The sequence below is a fragment of the Loxodonta africana genome, chromosome 11, assembly GCF_030014295.1.
Source record: "Loxodonta africana isolate mLoxAfr1 chromosome 11, mLoxAfr1.hap2, whole genome shotgun sequence".
Classification (NCBI taxonomy): Eukaryota; Metazoa; Chordata; class Mammalia; order Proboscidea; family Elephantidae; genus Loxodonta; species Loxodonta africana.
The window spans coordinates 19,223,834-19,242,228 of record NC_087352.1 but is presented as its reverse complement, the minus strand read 5'-3'; the positions used below and the strand labels follow the sequence as shown (position 1 = coordinate 19,242,228).

The 18,395-nt window shown below is 51.5% G+C and overlaps 3 protein-coding genes across 8 annotated transcripts; all 3 read left to right on the top strand.

Annotated features, from left to right (window-relative positions):
- Positions 1 to 861: 861 nt before the first annotated feature.
- Positions 862 to 5,623, top strand: LIM2 (lens intrinsic membrane protein 2). Its single transcript, XM_003406847.4, has 4 exons — positions 862 to 1,036; positions 4,431 to 4,580; positions 5,198 to 5,332; positions 5,562 to 5,623. The coding sequence occupies exons 1-4, from the start codon at positions 862 to 864 to the stop codon at positions 5,621 to 5,623; spliced, it is 522 nt and encodes a 173-aa protein (XP_003406895.2).
- A 5,540-nt stretch (positions 5,624 to 11,163) lies between these two features.
- Positions 11,164 to 13,346, top strand: NKG7 (natural killer cell granule protein 7). Of its 2 annotated transcripts, none has more exons than XM_023543333.2 (4): positions 11,164 to 11,565; positions 12,393 to 12,542; positions 12,628 to 12,762; positions 12,879 to 13,346. In XM_023543333.2, the coding sequence occupies exons 1-4, from the start codon at positions 11,415 to 11,417 to the stop codon at positions 12,935 to 12,937; spliced, it is 495 nt and encodes a 164-aa protein (XP_023399101.1). In that variant the 5' UTR covers positions 11,164 to 11,414; the 3' UTR covers positions 12,938 to 13,346. The 2 variants fall into 2 exon arrangements, with proteins under 2 accessions (XP_023399101.1, XP_023399100.1); XM_023543332.2 differs by having other exon boundaries at positions 12,390 to 12,542.
- On the top strand, positions 13,072 to 18,298 carry CLDND2 (claudin domain containing 2). 5 transcript variants are annotated; one of them, XM_064294125.1, is made up of 4 exons: positions 13,072 to 13,185; positions 16,128 to 16,309; positions 16,740 to 16,880; positions 17,252 to 18,298. In XM_064294125.1, the coding sequence occupies exons 2-4, from the start codon at positions 16,141 to 16,143 to the stop codon at positions 17,809 to 17,811; spliced, it is 870 nt and encodes a 289-aa protein (XP_064150195.1). In that variant the 5' UTR covers positions 13,072 to 13,185; positions 16,128 to 16,140; the 3' UTR covers positions 17,812 to 18,298. The 5 variants fall into 5 exon arrangements, with proteins under 5 accessions (XP_064150195.1, XP_064150196.1, XP_064150198.1 ...); XM_064294128.1 differs by lacking the exon at positions 13,072 to 13,185 and having other exon boundaries at positions 15,087 to 16,309; positions 17,252 to 17,371; positions 17,610 to 18,298; XM_064294126.1 differs by lacking the exon at positions 16,128 to 16,309 and having other exon boundaries at positions 13,078 to 13,185.
- Positions 18,299 to 18,395: the final 97 nt, after the last annotated feature.

The window sequence follows — 18,395 nt, the reverse complement described above, 5'->3', positions numbered from 1 at the left end:
CCCAGCCAGCCACAGCCCTCTCTCCATCTTCAACCTCGTTCTTATCCCAGCCCCACCTGTGACATTCCCCAGGACCCCACTCCACAAAGAACCCTGTTGTCCCAATACATATGGTCACTTGCATCCCCCCACTCCATTTCCTGCCCTTTGGGGTGGGGAGCTCTGGGTGAACAATAAATGGATGACTGTCCCCATATCTTGGTGAGTGTGTGTGTTTACACAGCTCAGGCTAACCTGGTGGATGCTATGAGCAAAGCTTGTGAAGGGGTGGTAGGGTGGTGGGAGGGTCACAGAGAGATTCCAGTGGGGCCAGGGGCTGGATCCCTGCTTCAGCGAATTCCATTTGGAGTCTCTGCCACCACTGCACTTCTGCCTGCTGGAAGCTTCTGTGCCACGGGACCATTGTCTGGGGAGGCTTAAGGGATTTGAGGGACCCAGTGGGAACAGAGAGACCAGCAAAGAGAGACCTGGCTCAACTCAGTCTGCAAAGAAGGGCTGTGGCAGACAGAAGGCTCAGGGCAGGCCCTGCCACTCAGGTAGGGACCAGGCATGGGACCTGCAGCCCCCTGACCCCGCAGGCCCAGGAATCCAGACCCCCAGGCCCAACCTTACCCAGGATCCAGGAATCCAGGCCCCTAGGCCCATACTCCCCCAGGACCCAGGAATCCAGGCCCCCAGCTTCTTCCTCTCCCAGGGCCTGGTGCCCCAGCCCCCAGCCTCCTCCTCCCCCAGGGCACAGGAATCCAGACCCCAGTCCCCAGTCCACTCCTCCCCAAGGACACAGGCGTCCAGGCCCCCAGCCCCTTCTTCTACCAGGACCCAGGAGTCCAGCCCCAGCCTCATCTCTCCCCATAGGTTACCATGTACAGCTTCATGGGTGGTGGCCTTTTCTGCGCCTGGGTGGGGACCATCCTTCTGGTGGTGGCCACAGCAACAGACCACTGGATGCAGTACCGGCTGTCGGGGGCCTTCGCACACCAGGGCCTGTGGCGGTATTGCCTGGGCACCAAGTGCTACCTGCAGACAGAAAGCATCGGTGAGGCTCTGGGGCAGGGTCTCCAGGTATACCCCATGCAAGTCAGAGCCTGCTGCTTAGAAGGCCACCTGCTTTCCAGGTGGAGAACCTTGTGGCTCAGAGGGGGAAAGGGTTGCTTTGCAATCCTGGAAGGGGCAGAACGGGGATTTCAGTGCTATTTTCTAGTCCATCACAGGGTGCACTTGTTTAGGGGTGGTTTAGGGGTTAAGTAGAGAGAAGTGGCATTTCTTGGGCACCTAATACGTGTCAAGGGTTGTCCTGAGTGACACAAATGGTTAAGCCCTGGGCTACTAACTAAAAGGTTGGCTGGCAGTTTGAATCCACCGAGAGGCTCCTTGGAAAACAGGCCTAGTGATCTACTTCCAAAAAATCACAGCCTTGAAAACCGTATGGAGCACAGTTCTACTCTGACACACATGGGGTCGTGGTGAGTCCGAATCGACTTGACAGCAACTGGTTTATATTTTTCTTCTCTTAATAGGTGCCAAGTACAGCAGCAGTTGGGCCTGGGGTTGTAGAAATAGCATATTCTAAGTATTTACTATGTATCAAAACTATGTTAGGTACGGGGGTGGGGGAAACAGAAGCAGTATGGACCCTAAATTTGCTAAATTCTTCCACATTTGTCAAAACGACTGGCTTAATGTGTTCACCAGTTATAATTTGCTCACCACAGTTAGAGCAGGGTCCTGAGCTTACTTCCCAAGAGCCAAATATTCAGCAGCAGATGTGTTTTATTGGGTCTTCAAAGTGTTTTTAAAGTTTCTGAATTTGTTGCCAGTGTTTACAAATCTGGAGATTTTACATAAAAACGTGGACTTCCAGCTCTTTTTGAAAAAAATCCAAATCCTGCCCTTCTCCCTTCACCTGTCTTAGTTTTCTAGGACTGCCATAACAAAATACAAAAACGGGGGTGGCTTTAAACAACAGGAATTTATTATCTCACAGTCTGGATGCTGAAAGTCCAAATTCAGGGCGTTGAGAGGACCGTGCTTTCTCCCCATTCGCCCTAGGGGAAGCCTCCTCCAGCTTTGGTATCCCCAGGGGTTCCTCGTTCCTAGGAGTTCCTTGACTTGTAAATGTATCTTCACATGGTGTCTCTCCACTGTGTGTGACTGTCTCCATGTCTATTCTTTGCTTTTATAAGATACCACTCAGAAGGGATTAGGGTGCACCTTACTCTGGTATGACCTTGCTAACTGATAACATCGTCAAGGAAAACTTGATGATGATTACGACTCATAGCGACCCAATAGGACAGAGCAGAACTCATAGCGACCCTATAGGACAGAGTAGAACTGCCCCATAGGGTTTCCAAGGCTGTAATCTTTATGGAAGCAGACTGCCACATCTTTCTTCCGTGGCTTGGCTGGTGGGTTCAAACCACTGACCTTTCGGTTAGCAGCCGAGCACTTTAACCAAGAAAAATCCGATTTTCCCAAATGAGATCACATTCACAGGTACACATTAGGATCTTAACATGTCTTTTGGGGGAGGACACAATTCAACCCACAACACTCCCCATGACCACCTTCCCTCCTGAGAACTGTTAGCTGGATATGCGCAGTGGTTGCCCCCTTCAAATAGGGTGTATCGGTTATTAAGGAGACAGAAACTACATAGTTATTTGAACAGGTAAGGTATTCTATAAAGATGGAGCTAAAACGCAATAATACATTGATAGTTGGCGTGTGGGACATACGTGTCCAGTTTCCTGTAGCCCCCACCTCAGCCTGCTGTCTCCTTCCTCCTCCCACCCATCTCCTTCCCTTAATTGCAGCTGTAACTAGGCCTCATAGGCATTTGAGGTTTCCACTCTTGCGTTAGCATAACCGTAGGAATGAAATAGGCTATTGCATGCCCCATAAGTTCTCCAGACTTTCAAACGCCAAGAGACATCCATGGAGAAATAGCCAGGAAATTTCACTCACTTAGACTCAACGTGAGTCAAAAGATGGCATTTTGCAAACATCCAAAACTTTTTATTGTTCTGGGGCAAGGTCGGAGGTCTGTGCCAAGTATACAGTCGTCCTGGGTGCACCAAGAGATAGGGTAGCCAAGTGGTTAAGAGCAAGGGCTTTTGAACTTAGGTTTCAACCTTTCAGTCCTACTTCTTATTATGGGACCATGGGCAAGTCATTTCACCTCTTTGAGCCTCAGTTTCCTCACCTGAAAAATGGGCATAAAAATAGTGCTTACATTGTAGTGCCCTTGGAAGGAATAAATAGGATCATACATGGTACATAGATTAAAGAAAAGAAACTCAATGCTGTCAAGTTGCTTCTGGCTCATAGCGACCCTATAGGACAGCGTAGAACTGCCCCATAGGGTTTCCAAGGAGCAGCTGGTGGATTTGAACTGCCAACCTTTTGGCTAGCAGCCAAGCTCTTAACCACTGCACCCTCAGGGCTCCAGGGCAGGTAGTTAAAAAAAAAAAAAAAAGGTAGTTGGTAGCCCCTAAATGGAAGATAAGGTGAAGGCTTTTGTTTCCAGGACACCTCCTGAGGGGCCAGCTCAGCGCTAAGCACAAGAGAAGATAGATCCCCTGTGCTCAACAGTCACTCATTCAACATTTGCTTATTGAGCACCTATTATGTGCCAGGCAATAGATGCTGGGGGTTCAGCGGTGAACAACACAGACAAGGCTCTTGTCCTCACAGAGCTGAGAATCTAGTGGGGAAAGACAGGCATTATAAGCAAGTTAAAACTGAATAAACAGGACATTTTCAACTCTGGGTAAACGGTACGAAGGAAATGAAAGTGGGCAGTGTGAGAGAGGATAGTGATTGGCAAGGGGGATGTGGAGAATCTATACTGATTAATTGATTCATTTAACAATAAACATTTCTCGTGGTCTGTGTGTAAACCAGACTTGTGCTAGGAATGTTAGTAACACAGAATTAACCTAGTACCTGCCTTCAGGTTGAAGAGTGGTTGTTGTTAGGCACTGTCCAATCGGTTTTCAATTCATAGCAACTCCATGTGACAGTGTATAACTGTCCCATAGGGGTTTCTAGGCTATAATCTTTATGGGAGCAGATCGCCAGGTCTTTCTCCCGTGGAGCTTCTAGGTGAGTTTGAACTGTCAATCTTTTGGTTAGCAGCCAAGCCACCAGGTTGGAGGGGGAGACAGACAAAGAGAGCCACATCTCAGAGGAAGGGGTGAGGATGATGCCTGAGGGGTGACGGAATGCTTCCTAGCAGAGGGGACTTGGAAGTGGGCCTTGGAGGGTGCGTAGGAGTTTGCCAGGTGAGGTAGAGGGCATTTGCAAGGAGGTGAGGGAGAACCTAGGTCAGGGGTGTGGAGGGGGGTATGCATTTTCACCCCAGAGGTAGCAGCATTCATCACTGAGAGCAGGGTAGGCATGAGGGTGACCATGGTGTGTTCCTGCAGCGTACTGGAATGCCACCCGGGCCTTCATGATCCTGTCTGCCCTGTGTGCCACCTCCGGCATAATCTTGGGCATCCTGGCCTTCGCTCAGCAGCCTACCTTCACCCGCCTTTCCCGGCCCTTCTCCGCTGGCATCATGTTTTTCGCCTCCAGTGAGTGGGTCCACTCTACCCCCACCTCCAAATCCCTGCCCATCTCCAACCCCACTCTCACCTTCTGCTCCTCCTCACTCCCACTTTCAACTCACTCCCACCCTAACCCACCCCCAACTATAACTTCTTATCTATTTCTAACTCCAATCCTACCCCATTCCCACACCAACTCTATTATCTACTCATCGTTACTCCCGCTTTCAGCTTTATCCCATCCTCACCTCTAGCCTTACCCCCAAGACCCTCCCCCTCTCTTCTCTCAATCTCACCCCACCCCCATCTCCAACTCTCCTGACCACCAATCCCAACCCTATCCCCACCCTCCACCCTTCTCTCACCCCCTACTCATCCTCACTCCCAACTTTACCCCCATGCCAATCCCAACCCACCCCTAACTCCATGCCTATTTCTAACTCCAACCCTACTCCATCCCCACCCCAACCCTACTCCCCACTCATTACTTCCACTTTCAACTCCACCCTCATCCTCACCTCTAACCCTGCCCCTACCCCTTTCCACAGCCTCATCCCATCTGTGTTCTCATTTCCAACTCTCTACCCACTTCCAACCCCACCCCACCCCTATTTGCATCCACACTTCCTCCCCTCTTTCCCCAGCCCTTTTTATCCTCTTGGCCTTGGCCATTTACACTGGAGTCACCGTCAGCTTCCTTGGCCGCCGCTTCGGAGACTGGCGCTTTTCCTGGTCTTACATCCTGGGCTGGGTGGCCCTGCTCATGACCTTCTTTGCAGGTACTGGGGCTGGCGGGAGTGGGAAGATCAGTGTCTGGGGAAGGCTGGGAAGCACTTCAGAGGGCAAGATGACAGGGTCTCCCACAAAGCACTGAGCCCAAAGGCAGACTCCAGGACAGAGGAGTCTGTGGAGACTTGGGACACCAAGAGAGAAAGGGGGTGGTGGAATCAGGGTCTCTTGGGGTGGGAGTAGGGGTCAAGGGGTCATTTGGGATCTCTTCTCACACAGGGATTTTCTATATGTGTGCCTACCGGATGCACGAATGCCAGCGCCTGTCCACTCCCCGCTGAACCCAAATGTATCCCCCAACTTAATCTGCAAGTTAAGAGGAGGCCACTGAAGAGGAGGGGGAGGGTCAAGAAGCCTGGATTCCTGGTTCCTAGTTCCTGGGGGGATGATGGGGCTCTGTCCTGTTCTCTGGGTGAGGGCTCCTGACTCCTGGGTCCTAAAGTGAGAGGAGGAAGAATGAGGCCTTGTAGGAGAGAGTTAAGAAGACTCAAGCCCCACCCACCAGGGGGTTGTTAGAGAAATGGAATATCCAATAGAGCAATTTGGGGGGGGGTCTAATAAAAGTGATGCGAAACTACTGAAGTGTGAATCTCTGAGGGATTGAGAGAGGAGAAACAGTGTGAGTGCGGTGGGTGGGTTGAGGTGAGGTACTTATTGCTGCGGCTCCACCTTCTCAGTTCCTGTAGAGATGGGGACGGAGATAAATCACACAGTCCCCGCCCAGGGGTTGCTCAGAGCCTGGTGAAACTTCTGAGAAACTGATGTACACCAAAAACCCATTGCCATCGAGTCGATTCTGCCTCATAGCGACCCTATAGGACAGAGTAGAACTGCCCTACAGGTTTTCCAAGGAGCAGCTGGTGGATTTGAGCTGCCAACCTTTTGGTAAACAGCAAAACTCTTAACCACTGCTCCACCAGGGCTCATTATAGAGGCCTTCTTCCTAGAAATAATATTTACTGGTGCCCCCCCCCAAATTTTTTTTTCTTCTTTAAATAATATATTTATAGCAGCTTACTCTAGTAATAAAATAGCTGTGTGATTTACTCTAATAATGGAAACCCTGGTGGCGCAGTCCTTAAGGGGTACAGCTGCTAGCCAAAAGGCTGGCAGTTCAAACCCACCAGGTGCTCCTTGGAAACTCAATGGGGCAGTTCTACCCTGTTTTATAGGGTCACTATGAGTCAGAATTGACTCAACGGCAAAAGGTTTTTTTGTTTGTTTGTTTTTACTCTAATAATAATGGTTATTGGGGCCTTCTCTGACAATAAATTAGTGAGCCCTGGCAGCGCAGTGGTTAAGAGCTTGGCTGCTAACCCAAAGGTTTGTCAGTTCGAATCCACCAGCTGTTTTTTGGAAACCCTACAGGACAGTTCTACTCTGTCCTATAGGGTCACTATGAGTAGGAATCAACTTGATGGCAACAATTTTTTTTCTTTTAATTTAAATAGAAATATTTAGAGGCTTGTTCATCATATTTTAGGGGCTTACTCTAGCAATGGTAATGATTGCTGCTATAATTATAACCACAGACTCAAATGTTTAACTGCCTGCTCAACACTTCCATTTGAAAAGAATGGGCATCTCAAATTTCTCCTGTCTAAAATCAGCCTCTTGCTCTAGCTCACTCTCCGTATCTGCTCTTCCCACAATCTCCCCCATCTCAGTACTTATTTTACCTTTCTATGCACATGAAACACTTAAGAAACACTTCCAAACCAGGCAATGCTTTCTCGAGCATCACAAAGTAGTGCATGCATCCGTTATTACGAACTATTGTATTTAACTCAAATTTTTAATATAATAGGCTTTATGGCAGTCCATTCTTAAAAGTACAAATTGTCTGTAGATCAGACCTTGTAACCCGTGGGCTGCCTGTAAGTGATGACGCCGTTGTTTTTCCAGCTGCTCCCGCCAAAAACTTTGGGATCATCCTTAGCTCTAGCTCCGTGGGTTGGCAAACCCGGCTCCACCAAGTGCTTGGAGGCACCGTGCTCCTCCAGCAAGCCTCCTGCTCAAAAGCACTCAGCTTTGGCTCCCAGAGCTACAGCTGAGTGCCTTTCGGCAGAGGCTTACAGGCTGACGGAGTGGAGTGCCTTTTTTAAAAGAGCTCTGCTGGAGCAGGGCAGAGGCCCAGGGCCAGAGAGGTGTGCCTGCAGGCATGGCTGAAAAGACGCCGTCCTGATGGAAGGACTGTTTTCTGAGTGTTCCAGAACCTGAATTGTAGCCTGTTACTTCCACAATAAACCCCATATTTGTGAGTATTGTCTGTGAATTCTGTGTGGCCATTTCAGCTGCTAACTGAATGGTTGACAGTTCAAACCCACCTACTGCTCCAAAGGAGAAAGACCTAGTGATCTGCTTCCATAAAGATTGCAGCCTTGAAAACCCTATGAGGCAATTCTACTCTGTCATGTGGGGTTGCCATGAATTGAAAAGCTACTTGATGGCATCTAGCAACAACAAAAACATGGATTGAATTGTGTCCTGCAAAAAAAAAAAATGTTGGAGTCCTGAACCCCCTGGTGGCATAGTGGTTAAGAGCTGTGGCTGCTAACCAAAAGGTCAGTGGTTCAAATCCACCAGGTGTACTTGATGGCAATGGGTTTTTTTTTTTTGTTTTTTTTTTTGTTTTTGACCCCTATACCTGAGGATGTAATCCTATTGAGAGGCAGGATTTTGTTATGTTAATGAGGCTGTATATTTTTTTTTTATAGGTGTAGAATTGTTGCAGGGCAAGGCTTCCCAGCTTGGATCTAAACCCTGCCTAGGTTCTTGCCTTCTACTGACCAAGAATGACCAGGAGAGGCTCAGAGTTTCCACAAGAACAAAGGTTTATTAGCGAAAGAAAGAAAGTGAGAGCTAGCCTCCGGCCTCTCCCCGAACAAAGGATTTCCTAGGGTTTATAAAAGTTTTTAGGTGGGAAAAAGCCATTATATTTATTCATTAGATGGGTGGAGATTTCCAGGAGAGGGGGAGGGATTATGAATATCAAATGTGCACCCAGTTAGAATTCAAGATGGATTTCCTCACAGAGATTGCTGGAACTAAGATGGAGTCTGTCACAAAGGCTGCCAGGATGTCGAACAGGACTTATTCCGGGATGTTGTGCATGTGTGATGCCTCTGGACCTTGGTTCAAGTCCCGGTGAGGGGTCCCTGCTTAGGTTTGTCTCATATGGAAGGTCATTCATAGGCCATGTTGATCTTTACTGCACATGCTCTGTACCTGGTGGGGCCTTGAAAAACAACTCAGGAGGATTATCAGTAATTTGTAACTGGGCAAGCACACAGGACCTTGAAATGTATTCCGTTATCTTGTCCAAGCATCTGGTTTGTTAATCACAAGTAGTTCTCGGGTGCCAGCAGCAAAAGTTATATGGTGGTCTGCACTTAGGTTTAGATTCTAAGAATACTGAGTCAGAGGCTGTTTAATTCAGCCTGCCTGGTCTCTTGCCTGTCTCAGAATGTGTCCTAAATCTAATCACTTCTGAGTGATATAAAGAGTAACTAGCATAGACACAGAGGCAAGCAAGCAGACACAGGGGGAAGATAGCCACTACTGGAAGACAATGGAAGGATTTGTAGCTACAAGGCCCAGAACTCCAAGAATTGCTGGTTACTACAAGTTGAAGTAGACAATAAAGGACCTCTCCTAGAGCCACATGCTAAATCTGGACTTCTAGCCGTCTGAACTGTGAGAAAATAAATTTCTGTCCTTTAAAGCCACCCGTTTGTGGTATTTCTGTTATAGCACCCCCACCCCACAGTCTATGCTCTACACGGCATCCAGATGAAGTCTTGTTAAAACACAGTTCAATACATGTCACTCCTATGCTCTAAGGCCTCCAGTGGTGCCCATTTCAGAGGAAAAGCTAAAGTCCAATGGCCTGCAAGATGTTACATGTTCTGGCCCCCATTTCTTCTCCAATTTTATCCATCCTCACTCACTGCAGTTCAGGGCTCCCCAAGACCACCCTCAGGCTCAAAGATTCACTAGAAAGACTCATAGAGCTCAGAAAAGCTGTTATGCTCCTCGTTATGGTTTATTACGGTGAAAGGCCACATTAAAATCAGCAAAGGGAACAGGCGCACAGGGTGGGAGTTCCCTGGGGTGATGATGCCAGAGGTGTTCTGTGGCAGTTGGGGCTGCTGAGAAGTTCCTGAGCCTGGAAGAGGCTGGGGAGGGCTAGAGAAAGCTGAAAGAGATTTGGGGTGGTTCGGAAAAACTGATAGTGCTTGGACAAGGCTGATAGAGATCTAGGTAAACCAACTACAAAGACGGTATAGGATACTAGGAAAAGCTTTAGAAGGAAACCTGGGGTTTCCATCTGGCAACCACAAGCCAAATCTCATCCAGAAAGTGGTTGGAGATAATGCAGATTTAACTCCACCTTCAAGGCTGTGTTCAGCTGCTTCTGCTTTGGGCTCTTCTTGGGGTCCTTCATCTGTCCATACTTGCTTGAGGTATGTGTGCCAAGGGGCACCAAGAACCTGGGCCTACGGCCAGCCTGTGATGCCTACGTGTACAGAGACCTGCTGGAGCCAGGTACAGGTAATGTGTGTGCATGTGCGTGCACATGTGTGGTGGTGGTGGGCCTTGGGGAGATTAGAAACAGGGTTAGGCTTGGACCTGGAAGTGGAATGAAGGTGAAAATGGAGGGGGTCATTTTGAAGCAGGAGTTATAGGGACTTCGGAGAAGCATGAAGAAGGAGCTGGGTACAGGACTGCAGGTGGAGTTGGGGTTGGAAATGTGGTCGAGAGTGAGGATGGTAACGAGGATGGGGTTTTAAGTTTTGGGACGAGGATGGGCTTGTGTTTGAAGTGGGAGCTGCGATTAAGGATGGGCCTTGTGTCCTGAATGTCCTCCCACCATGCACTCATGGCCCAGACTTCCTGAAGCCTGTCTGGATGCTCCTCATGGGAGCCATGGCTGTTATGGCACTGGTGCTTCTACTGCTCATGATCTCCAGCCACCTCTGAGAGGCTGTTCTCGCATGTTCTCAGAAGTGGCCAGTTAGCTCATTGGTGAGGACCTGGGTGAGGGATGGGGCCTTCAAATTGGAGTCTCTAGTAAAGGAGGGGACGAGGTCTTTTGGGTCAATCTTGGTTCTTCCTCTTGCCAGCTGTTTTAGAACTGCTGACCCAGATCATCTTCATGGCAGAGGTCCTCTCCTGGGCCGTTCCCCACTTCATAGAGGTCAAGTTTGCCTGGGTCTTCTACTTGGGCGGTGACACCTTCACTTTAAACCTGCTCACAGGTGAGGAGTTGACCAAAACCTGATGCCAGTGCGGGAGGGGGAGGCTAGTACTTGGAGGGCCTGGTACCCTGATCCTGGTGATAGTGCCTATGATCATGCTGGAGGCCACACTACAAGCACAGCTTCCTCTGGATTCACTTATCAGATAAGATGTGAGTGTGTCTTCACCTCCATGAATCTTTCAGAACTGTGATTCTCAATCATTTGCCCGCCCTGGGCTTAAGCCCAAACTAGGGAACCAGAACTCTGAGTCTCCAGCCCCCTCTTCCCTCAGACCCAGGAGTTCTGGCCCTGGTTTCCTCCTTTTATGGGGACCCTAGTGTAGGGGCCCCACTCTTCCAGAGTGGAAAGTTGCAGAACACACAGGAAAGCATGACGCAGCCCCAACTGTCCCCTCTGGGCACATCACCCGCCCACTTTACTCATGTCCTGGCCTCATTTACCACCTCTGGGCCCCTAAACCTCTCTCTTATCTCTTCCCGGAAGCCCCCTCTGGTGTTGAGGGCTCCAAGGGGTGGATGGGTGAGTATAGAACCTGAGACAGACAGACAAGTTCTAAACCGCCACCTAACCACTCATCTTTCAACATCCTCAGTGCCCTCCCCCACAGAAGAGTTAGAGATGTGTGAAACCAAGTCAGCCTCCTCTTCGGAGCCCAAGACTCCCAGCCACCCTTATTGTTTGCTAGTTTCTTTTTCTTGAGCTTAGAGGATCCAGGAGTCCAGGCATACAACCTCCTCTCTCAGAGACCCAGGAGTCTGGATCGCTAGCCTCTTTATCCACCAGAACCAGAAACCTGGCATTCACCACCATGGAGCCCTGTCGGTCCCTGGCCCTGTTCGCTGGCTCCCTGGCCCTGGTTTGCATGCTGGTTGCTCTGAGCACAAATTTCTGGATCGTGGCCATAGGATCCACCTCTTCAGCTCACACGGGCCTCTGGCCAAGTGAGGGCTCAGTGGCAGGTAAGGGGGAGTGGGCTCTGTCTTAGTCAGCTAGGGCTACCATAACAAAATACATCAAGGTGGGTAGCTTTGAGGAAACCCCGGTGGTGTAGTGGTTAAGTGCTACGGCTGCTAACCAAAGGGTCAGCAGTTCGAATCCGCCAGGAGCTCCTTGGAAACTCTACGGGGCAGTTCTACTCTGTCCTATATGGTCGCTATGAGTCGGAATCGACTCAACGGCACTGGGTTTGGTTTTTTTTGTTTCGGTGGGTGGCTTTGAAGAACAGTAATGTGTTGTCTCACAGGTCTGGAGACTAGCAGTTGGAATTCAGGGCATCGGCAGGACCACGCTCCCTCCGATGGCTCTAGGGGAAGACCCTTCTAGTCTCTCTCAGCTTCTGGTAGCCCCAGGTGTTCCTTGGCTTGTAGATGTATTTTCATGTGGTGCCTGTCTTCCCCGAGTTGTCTTCCAGTTGATTCCGACTCATGGTGACCCCATGTGCTGCAGAGCAGAACTGTGCTCTTTAGGGTTTTCAATGGCTGTGATCTTTAGGAAACAGATTGCCAGCTTCCAAGGTGCCTCTGGGTGGGTTCGAACCACCAAACTTTTGGTTAGTAGTAGAGCACTTAACCATTTGTGTCACCCAGGGGCTCCATATAACCTCATTAACTTAGCTGATAACATCTTCAAAGAAAGAACCTATTTTCTAAACAAGGTCACGTTTACAGGTACCAGGGGTTAAGACTTCAACATATCTTCTGGAGAGACATAAATCAACCCATAATAGGCTCTCTTGTGGGGAATGGCCAGTTGGGGACAGGCACTCAGAGGTCCCCTCTTCCAGCAGGCTACATCCATGTGACAGAGGGCTTCAGCATCATGGCTGCCTTGTGGGTCCTGGTGTCCATGGTCATCCTGCTCCTGTCCTTCTTCATCCCCTTGCTGTCCGCACCAGGCCACGGCCCCCTTGTCTCTGCCATCACAGCCTTTGCTGCAGGTAAGGACATGGGGCTGGGCTGGGTTTGGGGGTCGGTGGGACCGGTGAGCTCCTGCTGAGCTGTCTCTCTTGTTCTTGTCCCCAGTGCTTTTCATGACAGTGGCCATGGCTGTGTATACCAGTGAGCGCTGGGGCCAGGTTCCAGAACCCCACATCCAGGCCTTCTTCGGCTGGTCCTTCTACCTGGGCTGGGTCTCAGTTCTCTTCTCACTCTGTGCAGGTGAGTGTGACCCTCCACCCCCACCCACCCACGGACAGGAAGCTTGGGAGGGTCTAGCTGGAGGCTCTGAAGGAGCAAGGCAGGGGCAAGTGCTAACCTTCCTCTCACCACTCCAGGTGCCCTGACTCTGGGTGCCCACTGTAGTGCTCGCCAGTCTGGGTATGAAGCTGTGTGAGCAGAAAGGCAAGAACAGCAGGATACGCTTTGGAGCACTGTTTTCCGGAAGGCATCGTGAGGAGCCACAGGCATACCTGACCCTCCGTCCCTCACACCCCTCTAGTCCTTCCCTACCCCTTCATTTCTTCATTTGACAAAAAATTGCTAGGATATGTTCCTTCATTCATTCAACAAAAATTTGCTGGGATCTGGTTATTTGGAGACTCATTCAGCCAAGACATAAGCCAACCATGGACCCACTCCATGGTGAGTGACCCTGGGCACCTAGAGGTGTTAGAGCCCACCCTGCCCACAGGAGGACCAGTATGGACACAGGCATGGCCCAATATCCTTCTCTCCTACTCTCCAGCCCTTTTCCTTCTCCCTTCCTCTCCTGTTTGCCCTTTCTTCTTCTCTTGTCTCTAGTTCCCTCTCCTCTCTGCTCCTGCATGCTTTCAATCTCATTCTTTTTGTGCATTCAATCATTCATTCTTCAGCTGGCATTTCCTGAGAGTGTCCCCTCTCTGCTGGGCCATGCTGGGGATGCAGACATGGGTCAGCCCAGGCTCTGCCCACCAGGGTCTGGCAGTTGGTAGGGGAGGCAGTTACAGACAAAAGCAATGAACACAGGCCAGACAGCAGTCAGACCTCAAGGAGAGCACAGTTTAAGTAAGAGGGATGATGGAGGTGGTATTCAGCAAAGCTTTCTGGGGAGGAAGAATTTAGGAACTTCTTGAGGGCCAAGGAAAAGTAATCCAGGTGGTGTTGTTGTTGGTTGCCATCAAGTTGATTCAAACTCATGGCAACCCCGTATGTGTCAGAGTAGAACTGTCCCCCATAGGGGTTTCAATGGCTGATTTTTCCAAAGTAGATTTCCAGGCCTTTCTTCTGAGGTGCTCTGGGTGGACTTGAACCTCCAATCATTCAGCTAGCAGCAGAGCATAACCATTGCACCATCCAGGGACTGCAGTAATCCAGGTAGATGGGCCCAACGTCCAGTTTTTAGGGGATGAGAATGGTGCTTTGCGGCTGAAATGTAGAATGTGGGGTGGTACAAAATGAGAATGGGGAGGCGGATGGGGGCCAGGGTCTCCAATGCCACATGTGAGTTTCCTCTGAGGCTATGTGGAGCTAGAAGATTGTGAGCAGAGAAGGGACAGTGTTACCTTTGGGTGCCAGAAAGACCCCTCTGGGGACATGTGGTGGAGGCCAGGTTAGGGAGACCTTGGCAATACAATGTGTGGAGTAGAATGAGGCCCACCTGGGGACCAGGGCATGTGATGGAAAGGAGAGAATGAACCAGGCAGATGCAGGGGCAGGAGGAACAGGTCCAAGGGCTTCATGGAGTGAAGGGCAGGGAGAGGGCAAGAATAGTGGGTGTAGCCCAATGAAGTGGGTGGAAGGGCGGGGCCATCCCAGTTTGGTAGAAGATGCTGAGTTCACTTAGGTTGTGGTTGAGCTTGAGGGGTCTGAGAGAGCCAGGAGCAGATGAGGCTGGAGTCTAGGGCTCAGGAGTGAGATCTCCAGGTCTTTCTTCTGAGGCACATCTGGATGGACTTGAACCTCCAACTTTTCAGTTACCCAGCACATTAACTGTTGCACGACCCAGAGACTCCAGTAATCCAGACAGACAGGACAAATGGCTGGAGATGCGGTTTTAGTTGCTGTCAGAACATAAATGGTTCCTGAAACTGCAGGAGTGAGTAAGCTCACCTGGTAAGAAGGTGCAGGATGGAGCCTCAAGGAACAGGAGTATTTAGAAGTGGAGGGGAGGAGGAGCATGTATGAAGGAACTTCGAGGCCACAGACCAGGAGAGTTTGTGTGGTGCCTCCAAAGTCAAAGACAGAGAAGTTTCTAGAAGAAGGAAATGATCTACCATGGCATGCCCCTCAGGCTGCTAGGACAGAGGGAGGGAAACTTTATCCCTTTAAATGGCTGCTGGGGACAAAGGTTCTGGAACTCCTGCTGCCTCACAGAGAGCCAGTCTCCCTCCCCCCACCCCTCTGGGCTTGGTGTCTAAGAAGCCCTGGGGAACCGAGTCTCAGTCACTTAGGTGGGTGGGGTGTGTATGGGGGATGGGGTGCTGGAGGGCCTGAATGGGGATCCCACTGGGGGAGGTCTATGGGACCTAAGTAGTTTCCTAAGCAGAAAGCCTAAGAGAAGGTAGTCTTGGGGGAAGGGAGTCTCTGGTCCCCAGAAAGGGTTGCAGGGAGGGGTCTGGCACATGAGAGGACCTGAGGCAGAGGCGCCAGGGTCGCCAGGAATAAGAATTCAGGTAGGGGCGGATTATTCAATAGGCAAAGTAAGCCAGTGTTTACCTTGCTTATCAGATCATCTGTAGTAATCAGTGTCATATTTTTTCACCACATCAAAGATTCTGCTTCTAGGTATGGCTGGTATCTGTCTCTCTCTCAACTCCACAGCACCCTCCTACAGAATCAAAGCCTTTTTTAAAATTTATAATCCCTGACAGGGACACATTATCCAGTAAGCAAGGTGAACACAGGCTTACCTGTGCTTATTTACTAATCCGTAGGAAAATCTGGTGGTGTAGTGGTTAAGAGCTAGGGCTGCTAATCAAAAGGTGGGCAGTGCAAATCCACCAGGTGTTCCTTGGAAACTCTATAGGACAGTTCTACTCTGTCCTATAGGGTTGCTGTCAATTGGAATGGACTGGACGGCCACGGGTTTGGCTTTTTTAAAAAAAAAAAACAAACATGTTAAATTGTTAACTACAGATTAGTAAATAGGCACAAATAAGCCAGTGTTTACCTTGTTTATTGGGTAACCCGCCCCTAGTTCCAGGCAGGGAGCCTTGCCAGTGCCAGTAGAAGCCCGTGCCGTCGCGTGGATTCCGACTCATAGGGACCCTATAGGGCAGAGTAGAACTGCCCCATAGAGTTTCCAAGGAGTGCCTGGCGGATTTGAACTGCCGACCCTTTGGTTAGCAGCCGTAGCACTTAACCACTACACCACCAGGGTTTCCTTAGGAGCCTTAGGGTTTCCCAGTTAGGAGGACAAAAAGGCTTGAGGGAAGGAGTCTCCAGGTCCCCAAGCAGGGATGCTGGGGGAGGAGTTTGGGGGGATGAAAGGTGTGTCGGGGGAAGGAAGACACTGGGGGAGATGGCCGGGGAGACAGGAGGTCCTGAAGCCAGGGCCTAGAGCAGGAGGGGTGTTGGCCAATGCGACCTATGTGGCCCCCTGGCAGCAGCCTCCCTGGCATGGGGGTGAAGCGGAGTCTTCAGAGCGGAGGTACCGTGCTCAGCTTCTTAGCCAACATCCTCATGGTGCTCTCCACTGTCACCAACTACTGGACCCGCTACCCAGACGGCCACAGCGGCTTGTGGAAGGAGTGTAATAGCGGCGGCTGTTCCACCATCCCATGCCAGAGTGAGGCCCCGCCCGCGCAGGCGTCAGACCAGGCGTCCGACCCTCCCCCTCCCCCAGACATACAGTACCCAACGCAGACCACTGCAGGCGTCCTCTCGTGACACACCCCTCCGGGCACAACAGCTGGACATGTCATGAGAAACCCCACCACCACCACCCCTTCCAACCCAACCTCAGACCCAGCTGCCCCTCCATAATTGAGGCCACCACGAACCACCCTCCCCAACTTCTGAACTTGTTTCCCTATCACATTAACTACCTGTCGCGACATTAACCGCCGGTCATGAGATAACCTTCAGGTCTCCATTCAGATGCCTGACTCCAGGTTGGCAGAGCGGGGCTCCCAGCCCAAGACTGACTGGTGGGTAGGGGTGTGTGGCTGTCGCGACTGGGGAGGTGCCGGCACACTGATGCGGCCCCCTCTTCCTAGCCATGCTGGCGATGACAGGCGCGTGCATGGTGCTGGCTGCGGGTTCTGGCTTCGTGAGCATGGCCATGGGGCTGCGCATTTTGTGCCACCAGGGCGACTCGCTGCGCGGCCAGACGACGAGCGCCATCTTCTTCCTCAGCGGTGAGACTGCAGCCGAGGGTGGGCCTGGGGAAAGTGGGGACAGGGCCGAGGTGGGGGGGTATCAGGAGCTGGGCTGGGAGCCGAGGGGAGGGGCTGAAGCCCGAGAAAATGGGACGGGACCCGAGATGACTTACGGGCTGGGTTCAGAGGGGAGGATGTGGAAGGGGGCAGGGCCAGGAGTGTGGCGGGGAGGAGAGGTGTCGGCTCTGAAGTCTAGGGGTCGGGGCTTGGAACGATGGGCAGGGCTAGGGAGGAGCAGGTTCGGCCAGAAGGCCAGGAGGAGGGGCGGGTCAGAAGAGGGCGGAGACTGGAACGGAGCGGAGGTCTGGGGCGTGGCTTCAGTGCAACCTCTCCCGGGGTGTGGTGGCCAGGGTTGCTGCTGCTGATCGCAATGACAGGCTACACGGTGAAGGATGTGTGGAAGTCGGACGTCTTCTTCTCCTGGTCCTATTTTTCGGGGTGGCTGGCTTTACCCTTTTCTATTCTCGCGGGTAACCGGGACGGTGGGGTAGAGGAGACTGCCCAAAGGACCCTTCACCCAACCACCCACCCATCCAGAGACTCCCTTGCCGTCCTCCCAGAAAATCCCACAGCTATTTACCTGGACCCGCCCCCGACCCCGACCCCAAGACATTCCACCCTCGATTCCCCCAGACCCTCCAGAGATGCCCTCAGAGCCCCAAAACCCCAGGCCCCGGGGCCCACCTTCCTCTGCTCCCCTCCGGCCAGGCTTCTGCTTTCTGCTGGCGGACATGATCGTTCAGAGCACCGACGCCATCAGTGGATTCCCTGTGTGCCTGTGACCGCGGCCTGCCTGGGGCAGAATAAAGTTACAGCTCCCGCCGTAGCGGCTCCGCGCGTCTTTCTGGGGACGTGGGGACACGGACACGGGGGACATGAAAGTGGGGGGACGCAGGACCTGAGAACATGAGTACAGAGGGAACGTGGAGACACGGGGGAACACGGACGTGGAGGCAGGAACACAGTGGGCAAGGGGCATGGGTTTGGAGGGGAAAGGGGACACTTGGGGTCATAAGGGGACACGGGCATATGGGGAGGCTGTGGGGACACGAAGGTCGGGGAGACGCGGATATGATGGGACATAAAGGCATGTGCATGGAGGGATGGGTAGATACGGGCAGGGGGGACATGGAGGCCTGAAGATACAGACACGAGATGGCATGGGAACGCCGGCACTGGGTGGGCATGGGGACACGGATATGGCGACTCGGGGAGCAAGAAAGAAGGAGAAAAACTGGGGGTGGGGGGATAAGGGAGATCCAGTAACATTAGGAAGAGTCTAGGACGACGGAGAGAATTTCCAGTCCTGAAGTGCTGCGCTCGCAGACACGACTTTCACCTAGTTCCCGGCCTCGCCCCCTTCACAAAGCTCTTTCCTTTGGGTCCGCGTCCTATTGGTCCGCATCCACGCCCTCCTCTTCTAGCCTTCTGATTGGTCCTCAGTGGGGGGTGGAGGGCCCCACGGCAGTTGATTGGCTGGCGAAGCGGTGCGCA

Bases quoted from the DNA above. Each gene is read 5' to 3' on its own strand.
- NKG7 (XM_023543332.2), top strand. From the start codon at position 11,415: ATGGAGCCCTGTCGGTCCCTGGCCCTGTTCGCTGGCTCCCTGGCCCTG. The intron at 11,566-12,389 runs GTAAGGGGGAGT...CCCCTCTTCCAG, and splicing joins AAGTGAGGGCTCAGTGGCAG to CAGGCTACATCCATGTGACA. The intron at 12,543-12,627 runs GTAAGGACATGG...TCTTGTCCCCAG, and splicing joins CATCACAGCCTTTGCTGCAG to TGCTTTTCATGACAGTGGCC.
- CLDND2 (XM_064294124.1), top strand. From the start codon at position 16,102: ATGCGACCTATGTGGCCCCCTGGCAGCAGCCTCCCTGGCATGGGGGTG. The intron at 16,310-16,739 runs GTGAGGCCCCGC...CCCTCTTCCTAG, and splicing joins TTCCACCATCCCATGCCAGA to CCATGCTGGCGATGACAGGC. The intron at 16,881-17,251 runs GTGAGACTGCAG...TGTGGTGGCCAG, and splicing joins CGCCATCTTCTTCCTCAGCG to GGTTGCTGCTGCTGATCGCA.
- LIM2 (XM_003406847.4), top strand. From the start codon at position 862: ATGTACAGCTTCATGGGTGGTGGCCTTTTCTGCGCCTGGGTGGGGACC. The intron at 1,037-4,430 runs GTGAGGCTCTGG...GTGTTCCTGCAG, and splicing joins CCTGCAGACAGAAAGCATCG to CGTACTGGAATGCCACCCGG. The intron at 5,333-5,561 runs GTACTGGGGCTG...CTTCTCACACAG, and splicing joins GCTCATGACCTTCTTTGCAG to GGATTTTCTATATGTGTGCC.